The sequence below is a fragment of the Anomaloglossus baeobatrachus genome, chromosome 6 (assembly GCF_048569485.1).
Source record: "Anomaloglossus baeobatrachus isolate aAnoBae1 chromosome 6, aAnoBae1.hap1, whole genome shotgun sequence".
Classification (NCBI taxonomy): domain Eukaryota; kingdom Metazoa; phylum Chordata; class Amphibia; order Anura; family Aromobatidae; genus Anomaloglossus; species Anomaloglossus baeobatrachus.
In genome coordinates this window covers 419,517,838-419,535,266 of record NC_134358.1, presented here as the reverse complement: position 1 = coordinate 419,535,266, position 17,429 = coordinate 419,517,838, and the positions used below count along the sequence as shown (strand labels likewise).

The 17,429-nt window shown below is 45.6% G+C and overlaps 1 protein-coding gene across 1 annotated transcript in view; it reads right to left on the bottom strand.

Moving 5' to 3' along the window:
• The window catches only part of CNTNAP2 (contactin associated protein 2), a 2,823,191-nt gene that overhangs the window by 1,368,446 nt on the left and 1,437,316 nt on the right, over positions 1-17,429 (bottom strand). Inside the window, exon 9 of the mRNA XM_075315157.1 lies at positions 7,444-7,593. Coding sequence (XP_075171272.1) covers positions 7,444-7,593 — 150 coding nt within the window. The remainder of the gene's footprint in view (positions 1-7,443; positions 7,594-17,429) is intronic.

Sequence of the window (17,429 nt, the reverse complement as noted above, 5' to 3'; positions counted from 1 at the left end):
TCGGAATTAACTTGGCATTGTGACATTTGGACTGTAGATCAGCCTGGAAGTGTGAAATGCACTGCAGCAAAAAAGAATGTTATTTCTTTTTTTATTTTTTTTTTAAATTGTGAAAAGTTTATTCAGAGGGTCATTTATTATTCAACCCCTCAAACCACAAGAATTCTGTTTGGTTCCCCTAAAGTATTAAGAAGTATTTCAGGCACAAAGAACAATGAGCTTCACATGTTTGGATTAATTATCTATTTTTCCAGCCTTTTCTGACTAATTAAGACCCTCCCCAAACTTGTGAACAGCACTCATACTTGGTCAACATGGGAAAGACAAAGGAGCATTCCAAGGCCATCAGAGACAAGATTGTGGAGGGTCACAAGGCTGGCAAGGGGTACAAAACCCTTTCCAAGGAGTTGGGCCTACCTGTCTCCACTGTTGGGAGCATCATCCGGAAGTGGAAGGCTTATGGAACTACTGTTAGCCTTCCACGGCCTGGACAGCCTTTGAAAGTTTCCACCCGTGCCGAGGCCAGGCTTGTCCAAAGAGTCAAGGCTAACCCAAGGACAACAAGGAAGGAGCTCCGGGAAGATCTAATGGCAGTGGGGACATTGGTTTCAGTCAATACCATAAGTAACGTACTCCACCGCAATGGTCTCCGTTCCAGATGAGCCCGTAAGGTACCTTTACTTTCAAAGCGTCATGTCAAGGCTTGTCTACAGTTTGCTCATGATCACTTGGAGGACTCTGAGACAGACTGGTTCAAGGTTCTCTGGTCTGATGAGACCAAGATCGAGATCTTTGGTGCCAACCACACACGTGACGTTTGGAGACTGGATGGCACTGCATATGACCCCAAGAATACCATCCCTACAGTCAAGCATGGTGTAATACTTATTCTATGTTCTGAGGATTTCGATAGCGTAGGGCAATGACAGCCAGAGACGAGTTTGTGGTACAAGATGTTTATGATATGTAACCACGGTAGATACAGAACAACACAGTAACACAATAACACATGCAATACTTTCCGGAATCGACGCGGAGGGAATTCCCGGGGCCACGCACCGGACTCCCCCAGGGAGACCACCAGAGCGAACCCCTATACAGGGACTGTCCGGCAATCTACCCCGGAAGGCCTAAATGCGCAGCAGCCGGGATAAGGAGCAAGCGGTAAAGTCAATGAGTGTCCGTACGGGAAATGTTTGTCCAGAATGATTACGAACCAAAAGAGAACCAGGCGGAGTGCTGACCGAAGATGGTAAACGGAATCCGGGCACAGCCTTGAAGAGCCGGGTACAGTCCAGAGTCAATCGGTAGGTAGTCTTTTAGGGGAATCCAGAGGCAATCAGGAATAAGCAGCAACACAGCAGGAGCACACAGCAGGCAGTATACTCAGGCACTGGACTGGACTTAGAGGCGGCCTTTTAAGTAGCTGGACAGGAAGTAGGGCAACAGAACGGTAACCTCCATGTTAACCGAGGGCAAGGGCAATCAAAAGAGAACTGGAAAACCTGGAAACCTGACATTACTCCCCCCCCCCAGAGACGGCCTCAGGACGGATCAGGGCCTGGTTTGTCCGGGTACCGTCGATGGAACTGAGCGATCTTCCGGGGTGCCCGAATGTTACCCACCGGTTCCCAGGAATCGTCCTCGGGGGCGTACCCCTGCCAACGTACCAGATACTGAAGCCGACGACGATGGATCCGGGAGTCAATAATGTCCTCGACGACGAACTGCTCCTCGCCGTCGACCATCACAGGCGGAGGAGGAGACACGACACGACCATGAAACATATTAGGGGAAACGGGTTTGAGGAGAGACACATGAAAAACCGGGTGTACCTTTAGATGGTGCGGTAACCGTAGCCGACAGGCCAGAGGGCTCACGATCCCGGTGATCTTAAATGGACCGATGAATTTCTGTCCCAGCTTCTGCGAAGGAACACCCAATCTAAGGTTTTTGGTGGATAACCATACAGAGTCCCCAACCTTATACATGGGTGCCGGTTTCCGGTGAGCGTCCGCTGACCTCTTGTAACGCTCCTGGGCCGTAGCCACCGTGTCCTTCAGAACCTCCAGATTTTGTCGAAGCTCTGAAACTCTGTCCTCCACCGCCGGTACTGAAACCGCAACCGGGGACCTAGGCAACACATTCGGATGGTAACCCAAGTTGGCAAAAAAGGGAGTTACCTTAGTGGAGCTGCTCTGAGTGTTGTTACAGGAGAACTCCGCCAACGGAAGCATCTTCAACCAATCGTCTTGGAGATGGCTGACGTAACATCGAAGGTATTGTTCCAGGGTTTGATTCGTCCGTTCGGTTTGCCCATTAGTCTGAGGATGGTATGCAGAAGACAAACAGACATCAATCTGGAGTGCCGTACAAAAGCCTCTCCAGAACCTAGACGTAAACTGCACGCCCCGGTCAGAGATGATCTCATCTGGTACCCCATGCAAACGGAATACGTTCTGGATCACTAAATCCACTGTCTCTGCGGCTGAGGGAAGACCGGTACACGGAATGAAGTGAGCAGCTTTAGTTAATCGATCCACCACCACTAAGATGGTATTGTGCCCGCCAGAGACTGGCAACTCTACAATAAAATCCATGGAGATAGACCCCCAAGGGCGAGATGGCACGGGTAACGGTTGGAGGAGTCCCGTAGGAGCCACACGAGGGACCTTGCACCGGGCACAAACCACGCAGGAGTGGACATAGTCCTTCACATCCTTCAAACAGGTAGGCCACCAGAAAAAACGGCTTAGAAATTCCTGCGTCTTCTGTACCCCCCTATGACCAGCCAACACGGAGTCATGAACCAACTTGAGAACCCGAAGTCTTACGGCCTCCGGGACATAAATGCGTCGTCCTCTCAACCACACACCATTCCGAAGAACAAGAGTTACATCATTCGGGGGGGCAGCAAGAAATACATCACCATCATAGGCCAGCTTGATGTCCTTCCATAAGTCCTGATCCTGGATCACTCCAACGAAATTGGCATCCGATAACACGGTCTGAGACGGGGTTCCAGGCACGGAGTCCACGGCATGGATTCGGGACAAGGCATCGGCTTTCCCATTACGTGAACCTGGACGGTATGTAACGACAAAATTGAATTGGTTAAGAAATAGGCTCCAACGGGCTTGCCGTGGAGACAGGCACCTGGCAGACTTAAGAAATTCCAGATTACGATGATCTGTGAGTACTATCACTTGCTGCGCGGCTCCCTGTAAGTGGTGTCTCCATTCCTTGAAAGCGGAAATAATCGCCAATAATTCCTTATCCGCAATGTCGTAGTTCCTTTCTGCAGGGGACAACCGGCGGGAAAAGAAGGCACACGGATGCAGGAGACTCTTGTCCCCGGTCCTTTGAGAAAGAATGGCCCCTAATGCGTAGTCAGAAGCGTCGACCTCCACGATGAAGGGAAGTGCGGGATTCGGATGTACTAGTATGGGTGCTGAGGTAAAACATCCCTTGAGACGATGGAACGCTTCCTGGGCCTGGGCGGACCATACAAACTTCTGTCCTTTCTTAGTCAACAGAGTGATGGGACGAACAATCTCTGAAAAGTTACGGATAAAGCGTCGGTAAAAGTTGGCAAAACCGACAAAGCGTTGTACCTCTTTGATGTTTCCCGGTTCCGGCCAGTCTAGAATTGCTTGTATCTTGCTAGACTCCATGTTCAGCCCCTGAGGAGAGATGACATAACCTAAGAATTGTATTTGTGAGCAGTGGAACTCGCATTTCTCCAGTTTAATGTACAGGTGGTTTTCCCTCAGCCGGGTAAGTACGGTCTTGACGTGCTCCTGGTGTTCCTGGAGAGAATCAGAAAAGATTAGAATATCATCCAGATAGATCACCATGAATTGGTCCATGATATCCCTAAAAATATCATTAACTAGATGTTGAAATGCCGCAGGAGCGTTACAAAGTCCAAAAGGCATCACTAAATACTCAAAATGTCCGTACCGACATCGGAACGCGGTCTTCCACTCGTCTCCGGGACGTATACGAAGCAGATTATATGCCCCACGGAGGTCCAATTTGGTGAATATTTTTGCCTGTTGGACCCTCTCCAATAGCTCCGGAATCAACGGTAACGGATACCGGTTCCGGATGGTTATTTTATTCAGTTCCCGGTAGTCAATACAGGGTCTCAGAGTCTCCTCTTTCTTTTTCACGAAAAAGATGGGTGCCCCTGCGGGTGAGGTAGACGGGCGAATAAATCCCTTGGCCAGGCTTTCATCAATATACTCCTTTAGGGCTTCTAGCTCAGGTGCCGCCAACGGGTAAACATGACCAAACGGGATCTCTGCCCCTGGGAGTAAGTCTATGGGGCAATCATACGGTCTATGCGGAGGAAGCCGATCGGCCTTTCTTTTGTCGCATATGTCAGCGAAGTCACGATAAACCGGGGGTAAAACAGGTACCTGTACCGTGCCTTCTGCATGTGGTGTTACCGGAACCGGAACAGTTGGACAAATGGCCGAACCACTCTGCGGTGGGAAGGATATTTCCTTAGTTTCCCAATCGATGACCGGATTTGTAGACCGTAGCCACGGAATACCTAAAATAATCGGAAAATGTGGAGAAGAGATCATCATGAAAATAAGGGTCTCCTGCTGACCTGGTTTCATCACGCATTCTAGCGGTACTGTTTCCCGATCCACTGGTCCAGAGGTTAACGGAGATCCGTCTACCGTCTCCATGGTAACCGGTGAGGATCTTTGCTGAGTTTGGATACCGTGTTCTCTAGCAAAAGAAAAGTCCATGAAATTTCCCCCTGCCCCGGAGTCTATCATTGCAGAGGTAGGAATTAGCTGTCCCTCCCAACGGATCTGAATGGGGAGTGAACAATGGGTATATTTCCCTTCTGAGTCCTTCGGTGAGGTAGACATTACAGTCAAGGGAAATACCGCATCCAAGTGTCCACTTGCCTCAGAGATATCAGACTCTGCGTCCGTGTTGTCACACTCTGCCATGGCTGCCAATACCTTATTTGGGCGATTCGGACGTTTCGGGCAGTCGATTAAGAAATGGTCCGATTGACCGCAGTAGAAACACAAACGCTCACGGAGCCGGTGTTCACGACGTTCGTTGGTCTCTCGTCTTTGCAGAGAGTCCACTTGCATAGGAACGTCCTCGGCCTCCCGTGGCGTCCTGAGAGCGGGTTCTCTGGAAGGAAACGTATTATTATTTACACGGTTTATAGCTGCCCATTTTTCCTGTCTACGTTCCGTCAAACGGGTATCTATGCGCACACAGTGCTGGAGAAACAGGTCAAAATCCCCTGGGGATTCAGAACGGGCTAACTCGTCCTTGATGGTACCGGACAAACCTTTTCTGAAAACGGACAATAATGCATTGTTTCCCCAGTCGGTGTCTACCACTAACCTCTGGAACTCAGTGGCGTATTCAACGACAGAACGCTTTCCCTGACGTAAGGAAAGGAGAGCCGATTCAGCGGTAGCACGGCGATTCGGATCATCAAACATTTGTGCCATTGCGTTCAGAAAGTCATCTAGGTGATTTAAACGGATGTCCCGGTTCTCTATCATAGGATTAGCCCAAGCCAGTGCTCGTGAGGTTAATAACATGATGATACATAACACCTTTGACCGGTCAGAACGGTAATAATCAGCATGTACATCGAAAAACAGTATACATTGGTTAACAAATCCACGGAACTGACTACGATCACCATTGAAACGGAATGGGGGTAACCTAGGCATACCGGCAGCTGATACGGACGTAGTGGGGACGGCTTCCTGAGCCTCCACTCTGACTCGCAAATCCTGTATAGCCGGACCCAGTACCTGGTGATCATGGCCCAGCTGCGCCTCCACATCTCTAAGCTTAGTCTGCACCACCTCCATCTCCTGCTGCAGGGAGTTAATCATGGAGAACAGCTGATCTACTCGTGTCTCAGTCATTGCCCCAGCGAAATCCTCTAATGGCCTGAGTATAATGTAATACTTATTCTATGTTCTGAGGATTTCGATAGCGTAGGGCAATGACAGCCAGAGACGAGTTTGTGGTACAAGATGTTTATGATATGTAACCACGGTAGATACAGAACAACACAGTAACACAATAACACATGCAATACTTTCCGGAATCGACGCGGAGGGAATTCCCGGGGCCACGCACCGGACTCCCCCAGGGAGACCACCAGAGCGAACCCCTATACAGGGACTGTCCGGCAATCTACCCCGGAAGGCCTAAATGCGCAGCAGCCGGGATAAGGAGCAAGCGGTAAAGTCAATGAGTGTCCGTACGGGAAATGTTTGTCCAGAATGATTACGAACCAAAAGAGAACCAGGCGGAGTGCTGACCGAAGATGGTAAACGGAATCCGGGCACAGCCTTGAAGAGCCGGGTACAGTCCAGAGTCAATCGGTAGGTAGTCTTTTAGGGGAATCCAGAGGCAATCAGGAATAAGCAGCAACACAGCAGGAGCACACAGCAGGCAGTATACTCAGGCACTGGACTGGACTTAGAGGCGGCCTTTTAAGTAGCTGGACAGGAAGTAGGGCAACAGAACGGTAACCTCCATGTTAACCGAGGGCAAGGGCAATCAAAAGAGAACTGGAAAACCTGGAAACCTGACACATGGTGGTGGCAGCATCATGCTGTGGGGCTGTTTCTCAGCCAAGGGGCCCGGCCATCTGGTCCGCATCCATGGGAAGATGGATAGCACGGCCTACCTGGAGATTTTGGCCAAGAACCTCCGCTCCTCCATCAAGGATCTTAAGATGGGTCGTCATTTCATCTTCCAACAAGACAACGACCCAAAGCACACAGCCAAGAAAACCAAGGCCTGGTTCAAGAGGGAAAAAATCAAGGTGTTGCAGTGGCCTAGTCAGTCTCCTGACCTTAACCCAATTGAAAACTTGTGGAAGGAGCTCAAGATTAAAGTACGCATGAGACACCCAAAGAACCTAGATAACTTGGAGAAGATCTGCATGGAGGAGTGGGCCAAGATAACTCCAGAGACCTGTACCGGCCTGATCAGGTCTTATAAAAGACGATTATTAGCTGTAATTGCAAACAAGGGTTATTCCACAAAATAATAAACCTAGGGGTTGAATAATAATTGACCCACACTTTTATGTTGAAACTTTATTAAAATTTAACTGAGCAACATAACTTGTTGGTTTGTAAGATTTATACATCTGTTAATAAATCCTGCTCTTGTTTGAAGTTTGCAGGCTCTAACTTATTTGCATCTTATCAAACCTGCTAAATCTGCAGGAGGTTGAATACTACTTGTAGGCACTGTAAGTAAAATACATTATATACTTTACACATACACAATACTTTGCTCCATTCCATTATCTACATACTGTATTACAACATACTACATACTATATACATTACTACAAACTATACTATTTTATACATTTAAAAACATCACCAAATAGGCAAAAGCAGCTTGTTTAACTCTTACCTCCAAAAAAGTAATGACTTCCAGTTCGGAACTGAAGAGGACTGTTTGTTTTAACAGAGGAAGCTTCATCTCCATCAATAGTTAACATGGCTGAGTTTTCCTCAGCTGTGAATCGGACTTCATGCCACTGTCCATCATTGAGGCCTGAGCCTGTGAACAAAAGAGTAAATCACATGAGTTTAAAAAAATACAGCTCAGATAAGCTATCCAGGGGGAAATGACAGAAAGAACAACCAACAATGTAGAACTTTGGTAAAATCCATTTTTCTACTAATATTTTCCATGGTCATTGAATAGTTAGGTTTTTCACATGCTCTGTCTTCTTATTTCAAAATGGTCCTAGTTCATAATAAAATATTAATTCTTGTACTTATCTCCTCAATTAGAGCTCATCAGATCTTTAAAAATTTTAGTTTGTTGAGTTCATTGAATTTTTCCCTTAAATTAATTTTTGCGTCTCATAATCTTGCCATGAATCGCAATACTGAAAAGCCACTTGTTGCACGGGGGAAAGAGAGAAAAAGAGAGATTTTTATTCACAGACTCAGACTACAAATCCCATTTTCAATGTGGTTCAGCACTACAGTAGTACTCTTCAATCATATTAGGCCTTTCTTTCTATCCCTATGTGGAATAAGCCTTACTAGCTCATATTGTACAGGCATAAAATGGCACTCCTTTGCCAACCTTCATCTTTTATACTGGCTGTGATAGCCCCACTGATTGGCTGTGCTACAGCCATATGATGTAGGGCATAAAGGGGTATGCCTGTCCATCAGCACAATTCTTTAGCCTGCCCACTGATGCTTCAGCAATATGGGAAATGTAGCAACATTTTTTGTGAACCTTGTAAGTCTAATTGAGAAAAGTATGAATTCATGAGGCCCCTTGAACCTCAGGAAATTTGACTTAAAGTTGATCATACATCCTCAGCACTACACTGGGTGCAGACTTATTAGACAAGTTGTATTTTAGAGGATTTTTTTTATTATTGATCAACAACTATGTTCTCAATTGACCCAAAAGACTCATAAATATCAATGCTTAATATTTTTGGAAGTTGGAGTGGTTTTTTTTTAGATTTGGCTATCTTAGGAGGATATCTGTTCGTGCAGGTAACTATTACTGTGCAGAATTATTAGGCAACTAATAAAAACCACTCCAACTTCCAAAAATATTAAGCTTTGATATTTATGAGTCTTTTGGGTTGATTGAGAACATAGTTGTTGATCAATAATAAAAAAAATCCACTAAAATACAACTTGGCTAATAAGTCTGAACCCAGTGTAGTTGGCTCTCAAGCCTATACAGCTTGGAGTAGGACAACTTGTATAAAAAATATTATGTGATCAAAATACTCATTTGCCTAATAATTCTGCACACAGTGTATGTTTAATGCTGCATATAACTTGGGTACGAGACATAACATTGATACGTATTAATTTTTGCTTCCACACATTTACCCTCACCTCCCTCATAACTGGTGTGGTACCGAATAAACTGCATTGTCATCTGGAAACAGTATATTGGTCAAGTCTCTGCTTTTACCCCTTGAAGACCAAGGGACATATTTGTCCCATAGTTTTAAACTGAATCCAATTCTAGTAAATTAAATTACTATTATGAAGGGGATAAACAATTAACACCATCGATTAACCCAGCTGACCACTGATCAGGGAACATAAGATTGGTTGACCATGTACACATCCGGCCTTACACAATAATTAATCAAAGTTTGCTGATTTTGAAAGGGTTGGCTGGCAAATGGGTCAAGGGTTACTTAGACTATCCACTTACAGCAGATTATATTGGGAGAGAAAGCATGGTAATTGTTTACCAACATGCTAATAATGTCTGGCAGTAGCTTACTCCCTTTTTAACATATAGAATGAAAGTACATTCACCCAAGCATGTTGTTGAGCGCTCGAGGAGCGTAGCTGTTTGTGAAATCAGAATCTATTTGGTATAAGGACATCCTAAGTGTAATGGCCACACCGGTGTCCCTACATTGTTCTGCCTCCCTCCCCCAGTGGGGACATCAGACCCCTCACCCATCTGGCTTTCCTGTGGTGGCTGCTACCATCCCATGCTGCTGTCTCATGGAGGCTGTGTACCCACAGCTGGCTTCCCGGTTCTGCCTTAAGGACTTGCACATGGCCACGCCCTCTTTCTTAAAGGGCCAGCATTCCCTTAATCCAAAAGTGTTTCTCATGTCAGCTGAAAGCCTGCATCTATTTAAAGTACTTTCTTCCTTCAAAAAGAGCCTGGAAAATTTACTAGTTCTCAGGTCATCTAGCACTGTGCTACTGCTGTTTGTATTGTGCTTGCTCCACTGCTGACATATGTTTATATTTCAGTGTACTGCTGCTGGTATCCCAACCCTGCCACTGCTGCAAGCCTCCACACCAGCTGCCACTCATGATACTCGCTGCAACGAAGTATCATCACCAGCTGCTGGTGCCCTATCCATTCATCTCAGTTGGAACTTCGACACCTGCTGCTGTTGTCTATCCCAGAGACTATTGCTTCCATACACCTGGGGCCAGCCGTTGCAGCATGAGTCTTCCCGAATGGCACCTGGTCTCACACTGCAGTGTAACATTCTCATCATTAGGGGCTCTGGAGAATACCAGGTATGGTTCCACAGTGAAGCCTCTCCTGGTTTACTGTGTGCTGTGGCCCAGTGGGTTTGCTCAAATCCAGGCTCGTCCAGGCGAGCATAACACTAAGGCCGGCTTTGCACATTATGACATCGTATGCCGATGCTGCGATGTTGAGTGCGATAGTCCCCACCCCCGTCGTACGTGCAATATCTTGTGATAGCTGCCATAGCGAACATTATCGCTATGGCAGCTTCAGATGCACTCACCTGTCCTGCGACGTCGCTCTGGCCGGCAAACCACCTCCTTCCTAAGGGGGCGGGCTGTGCGACGTCACAGCGATGTCACACGGCAGGCGGCCAATAGCAAAGGAGGGGCGGAGATGAGCAAGATGTAAACATCCCGCCTACCTCCTTCCTTCTCATAGCAGCCGAGATGCAGGTAAGGTGATGTTCCTCGCTCCTGCGGCTTTACACACAGCGATGTGTACTGCCGCAGGAACGAGGAACAACATCGTACCTGTCGCTGCACCGGCATTATGGAAATGTCGGAGACTACACCAATGATACGATAACGACGCTTTTGCGCTCATTCATTGTATCAAAAAGGTTTTACACACTACGACATCGCAAGTGACGCCGGATGTGCGTCACTTTCGATTTGACCCCACCGACATCGCACCTGCGATATCGTAGTGTGCAAAGCCGGCCTTAGGGGCACATTGCACACTACGACATCGCAAGCCGATGCTGCGATGCCGAGTGCAATAGTCCCCTCCCCCGTTGCAACTGCGATATCCTTGTGATAGCTGCCGTAGTGAACATTATCGCTACGGCAGCTTCACATGGACTCACCTGTCCTGCGACCGTCGCTCTGGCCGGCGACCAACCTCCTTATTAAGGGGACGGGTCGTATGGCGTCACTGCGACGTCACACGGCAGGCGGCCAATAGGAGCGGAGGGGCGGAGATGAGCGGGATGTAAACATCCCGCCCACCTCCTTCCTTCTGCATATCCTACGGAAGCCGCAGTGATGCCGGTAGGAGATGTTCCTCGCTCCTGCGGCTTCACACACAGCGATGTGTACTGCTGCAGGAACGAGGAACAACATCGGACCGTCGCATCAGCGTAATCATGGATTACGCCAACGCTGCACCGATGATACGATTACGACGCTTTTGCGCTCATTAATCGTATCATCGAGCCTTTACACATACGATGTCGCATGCGATGCTGAAAGTACGTCATTTTCAATTTGACCCCACCGACATCGCACCTGCGATTTCGTAGTGTGCAAAGCCCGCCTAAGTCTAAATGTACAAATTAAGTTCTATGAAATAAATAATTTGATTAAGTCTCTTAATGTGTTTTACAGTTTTATAACTACTGTAACATATTTGATAATTTAGGCTGCATTTTGTCTTTTTCTTATTAATGCATTCATTCTCTAAAACACTTTTCTGGTCAGATCAACCAAATACTTTAAATATCTGCCTTGTAATCCAATCTATATAAATCGTGATCAAAGCTACAGATACATATTTTGTGTGCAACTTATTAGTATTGCATAAATGTATCTACTCTCTGTAGGGTCTTGTCTTGGAATTGTTCCATTTTCTCATCCTGCCGATGAGCTGCATCATGCATGCTTAGTTTACTTTTTTTCCAATTAAATTTCAGGAGGGGTTAGTCACTGATTCCAGACCCTGGATCAATCGTTCTTATAACAAGAAGATAAACAGAATAATGACAAGTCCATTGCTGCAACGCTACATATTTCTTATTCTTACATTTCTCAGAGAGCCTGTATATATTATTAGAGACAAAAACAAGACCCAGAAATCATGTACATAAAGATTAACTTATTTAATTAATCTGCTTATGCTATGATCTACTATATTACTATTATTATGTCGGGACACTTGGATAATTTAACTAGCATAACATATTGAAATATGACTACTTACAATAGTGTTAAGAATTTCTATTTTCGGAATCTGTCAATGATTCTGTGACTTTTGACAAAAGGATTTGCGCATCATGCAGCAGGGTCCTTCACAGAGTCCCAGTGGACCCCATTACAAGTCATTTTTTGATTACCTAGGTCAGTGTAAATATCACTTAAACCCCTTCACGACAAAGGATGTACTGGTGTGGTCTAGTTTTTGGGTGCTTCCCAATCAAGTATGTCCTAGGAATCGAAGGAGCACGGGGTTCTACGCCACTGTGATTACCACCAGGGACTCGGTATACTCGACAGCAAAGCCTTGTCCCTTACAGCCGAGGATGGTCTCTGTGCCATCCCTGGCTGTTTAATCCTCTAAATGCTGCAATCAATATCAATCGTGTTCCTTCTCCCCTCCGATCAGTACCCTTGCAAAGTTTTCACGAGGGACCAATCGTTGTCATGTTTTACTGAGGTCGTCATTCCCTGACTACGAACAAAATCATCACCTGTCAGCAAAAAAAATAAAAAAAGCTATAGCTCTCAGAATACAGCAATGTAAATACTATTTTTTTTCTATAAAATAGTTTTATGGTGTAAAAATATCAAAACATAAAAACTATACAAACATGGTATCGCTGTAGGTCTACTGACCCAAAGAATAATGCTGTCTTAGACCTCTGCCACACATGTGTTAAAATCACGCACGTGCCGCGAGACACGTATTTTCCTTGGTGTTGCGTTAGGTAAGTACGTGTCTCTGGTACGTGCGGGCCACGTGTGTTCTCCGTGAGCTATCCGCGATAACACACGGAAAACTGGTAATTTGCATATTCTCGTGGTCCTTCCTGCTGTCCGTGGTGCTGATCTTCGGTCTCCAGCCCTGCCGACTCCCCGCTGCTGCTGTTGCCGGCCGCAGTGAAGTGAATATTAAATGAGCATAATGAGCGGCGGTTGGCAGCAAGTGACAGCAGCGGCAGAGACAGGAGGGCTGAAGAAGGTGAGTAAAGATTTGTTATTTTTTTCTCTGACACGTGAGTTTTCTCTGGCGCGTGTCACACGGGACCGCATCCACACTACATCTGTGTGGTACGGGTGTGGGCCGTGTGACACCCGTGACGACGGAGAAAAACGGACATGTCAGCGTGAGAAACACACGGACAAAAGTAAGTACGGAACGGACACACGTTCCGTTCCAAAATACTTACGTGTGTCCAAACCATTAGGAATACCTACATCCACGTGTGTACGTTCTCCGGTACGTGAGAAAACTGTCAAACACGTACCGGAGGCACGAACGTGTGACATAGGCCTTATCAAGTTTACAACACAGTGAATGGAGTATAGAAAAAAAAAACAATTCTTGAATTGTTGTTTCTTCCTGAACCTGCCTCACAATAAGCAGAATAGAAAATGATCAAAATATATTATGTGGCCCAAAATAGTACCAATAAAAACTCCAACTCATCCCGCAAAAATCAAGTCCTCACATGACTGTTGGCAGAAAAATAAAAAATCTATAGCCTTCAAATTTTGGTGATGCAAAAAACTTTTATTTTGTAAAAAAGCATTTTCAATGTGCTGGTAGTTAAACCTTAAAAAAATATTAATGTGGTATAGCTGTAAATGTACTCATCTGAGGAATAAAGCCGCCTAATTACTTATGCTACATGGTGTATGGCATACAAAAGAAATAAATAAATAAAAAATAAATAAATATAGCCAATTCTTCAAATGCTGTTGATTTGTTGATTCTACCTGCCAACAATCGCAGGATGGCGTGGCTCACATTTATCCTGCATCCTACACTGAGTGCTTACACCAGGGATTACGTGTAAATCTCTGAAAATTAAGATTCAGATAATATTCACAACTAAAAAAGATCACTATTATTATTGTAAAATTGGAAATCTTGGGTTAAAACAACATTTTAGTAGCAAAAATTTAATTATTTTCTCTTCACCACTATAGTATAGCATTTTGTGACACCTGTAGTGTTAATATGCTCACTGCACCTCTAGATGAAATCATTAAGGGGTGCAGTTTTTTAAATGCGGTCACTTGTGGGAGGTTTCTGCTGTTCTGGTATCTCAAGGACTCTGCCATTGTGACATGGTACCCATAAACCATTAAAACTAATTCTGAACTCAAATATGGCCCTCCTTCCATTTTTTTACTCGGTACTGTGCCTCAAAAGTAGTTTTTGATTGCATATGGAGTATTGGCGTACTCAGGAGAATTTGCACAACAATGTTTAGTCTATTATCTAGTGGTACCCTTCTGAAAATGGAAGATTTGGTATTAAGGGTGGCTTTACATGCTGCGGCCCGATATCGCTAGCATGAGACCCGCCCCCATCGTTTTTGCGCGACGGGCATATCGCTGCCCGTCGCGCACAAAATCGTGCACCCCCGTCACACGTACTCACCTACCCTGTGACGTCGCTGTGACCGGCGAACCGCCTCCTTTCTAAGGGGACGGTCCATTCGGCGTCACAGCGACATCACTAAGCGACCGCCCAATGAAAGCGTAGGGGCGGAGATGAGCGGGACGTAACATCCCGCCCACCTCCTTCCTTCTGCATTGTGGCCGGAGGAAGGTAAGGAGATGATCCTCGTTTCTGCGGTGTCACACGTAGCGATGTGTGCTGCCGCAGGGACGAGGATCAACTTCGCCCCAGCGACAGCAGCGATAACTAGCAGCGGACCCCCATATCAATGAGGAGCGATTTTGGACGTTTTTGCAACGATCCAAAATCGCTCCTAGGAGTCACATGCTATGACATCGCTACAGCGGCCGGATGTGCGTCACAAAATTCGTGACCCCCACGAGATCGCTGTAATGAAATCGTAGCGTGTAAAGCAACATTTTTGTGGTCAAATTTTTTTTTTTCATTTTCACGGGTTCCCTCATATCTATACATCATCACAGAGTCTGAGATTGCATTAAGAGACAGATGGATTTGCACAAGCCTAGATCCACAAAAGATCTGTGTATAGTTCTCTAAGGCGGGCTTTGCACACTACGATATCGCAGGTGCGATGTCGGTGGGGTCAAATTGAAAATGTCGCACTTCCGGCATCGCATGCGACATCGTAGTGTGTAAAGGCTCGATGATACGATTAACGAGCGCAAAAGCGTCATAATCGTATCATCGGTGCAGCGTCGGCGTAATCCATGATTACGCTGACGTGATAGTCCGATGTTGTTCCTCGCTCCTGCGGCAGCACACATCGCTGTGTGTGAAGCCGAAGGAGCGAGGAACATCTCCTACCGGCGTCACTGCGGCTTCCGTAGGATATGCGGAAGGAAGGAGGTGGGCGGGATGTTTACATCCCGCTCATCTCCGCCCCTCCGCTCCTATTGGCCGCCTGCCGTGTGACGTCGCAGTGACGCCGCACGACCCGCCCCCTTAATAAGGAGGCGGGTCGCCGGCCAGAGCGACGGTCGCAGGACAGGTGAGTCCATGTGAAGCTGCCGTAGCGATAATGTTCGCTACGGCAGCTATCACAAGTATATCGCAGTTGCGACGGGGGCGGGCACTATTGCGCTCAGCATCGCAGCATCAGCCTGCGATGTCGCAGCGTGCAAAGTGCCCCTCAGATGTTTGGAGCAACCTCACTATCTCGTTCTTCAAAAACCGTATGCAAGTGTAATTATTTTTTATTTATTCCCTTTGCATCTCTTGCTGATTGATAAAAGTACATTATTAACATTTCTATCTTTGAAAGCAGAAATTTCTACTTCAAATAGTGAATATGTGCCTATTTCTTAAGTCTACCTTGGAAATATGGCAAGTTTTACCTGTAGCTTTGGATAGCTAAAATCTTCACTTGAAATTTGTACTGTGTAGATTTTTAAATCCTCAACATTGCAGATTTTCATTGGGGACTTCATATAGAGTATAGATTAAATCCATGTTTAGTTGCAGCAAAATGTATATTTCATATGACCATTTATATTTATTTATTTATTTATTTATATTTTTCTGCAGATAGATCACAGATTTGTGGAAAATTCATGATGGAATTGTAGCAGAAAACATAAATCAAATTAAGCAAAAAATAGTAAAAATCAGAATTATTTCTGAAACTTTACTAAATGTGAAAAAATGAAATGTTACTCAATTATAATATGGGGTCTTCTGTATTTATTTTTTATATACTTTAAAATGCAACAGACATTACTGTACTATTTGTCAGGTCTGGCAGTTTGCATGTTTATAGACGTCATGGCAGGTCTCTGGGGGTCAGTGGGGTTAATCTTTCCCATATCTCTGCACCCAAGAGAGTCCCTCGCACTCCTGGGCATACTCCATCTGTCTTCTCTGGGGGCGGAGCTAGTGCAGGTGCTCACTCTGGCTGTGTTTTGTGCTCTAAGAGACTTCCTTCAGGTTGTGGTATTGCTGGGAGGTGAGTCGCCATCGCTCTCAGTGATTATGTGGTGCAGGGGTCCCGGAACACCAGGTCCTCTAGTGTCAGCTGTTGCCAGGGAATATGGGACGCAATGTCTCCTGATTCAGCTAGGTGGTGGGAGGTTCCTTCCATTCATTCTTCCTCACTCCCTCCTTTGCCACTCTGGGTTGAAGGTGGGACTGTGAGTTACCTTAGCAGTGTCAGCTGATCCATAAGAGGGATATTTTAACCTGACATTTCCTCTGGTCTATGCTGATTATTTTCAGTTGTGCCAGGGTAGTAATGTTAGTAGTTGTGTTTCTGCTGGTTGATTCTCCGCTCTTTTGGTTTTGGCTTTGTCCTTAGCCTCTCCTTATACCTCTCTAGTGGCTATTACTTGTCTTGCTGGTACTGGTGGTGCATTTGATCTGACTGTAGCCTTTGTACCTAGCCACCATCAACCCTGTTATTGACACCAGGGAAGGGCTCTGCCAAAGTCCCCTTCTACAGGACCGGAGGGCAGATGAAAAGTACCCCAGTCCTTAAGGCTGTACAGTTGCATGAGAAGTGTACAAGTGTGTCTGGCTTACTGTGGTTGCTGGCCTGCAGTCCAATCATCCCATCACTATCTGTGCATTATACTCTTACTACAGGTAACAGACTATATTGCTATAGATTGTCTAGGGTATAATATGCATTGCCTAAGTTGAGATCAATGTAATACATGTTTTTTGGCTTAGCAGCAATTTAAGCTTTTTGTTCGACACGTGCTGCACTGTCTGAATGCTGCCCGATGAATAACAGCAGAATTATGTACTATGTAGTTATATGTTTGCAAGTCTTGGTTTACTACAAACCTTCTGAAAAATGTAATTAATTCATAACAGAATCTTTATATTATTTGGTGTAAAGTTATATTTAAACCTGGCAATTACTGGGATATAGGAAAAATAATATTCAATAAATATTTTTTGACCCAAGCATCTTAAAAGAAGCAATAAAGGCATTTCAGATTACCATTTTTTAGTTCTGACAGTTCACGTAAAGC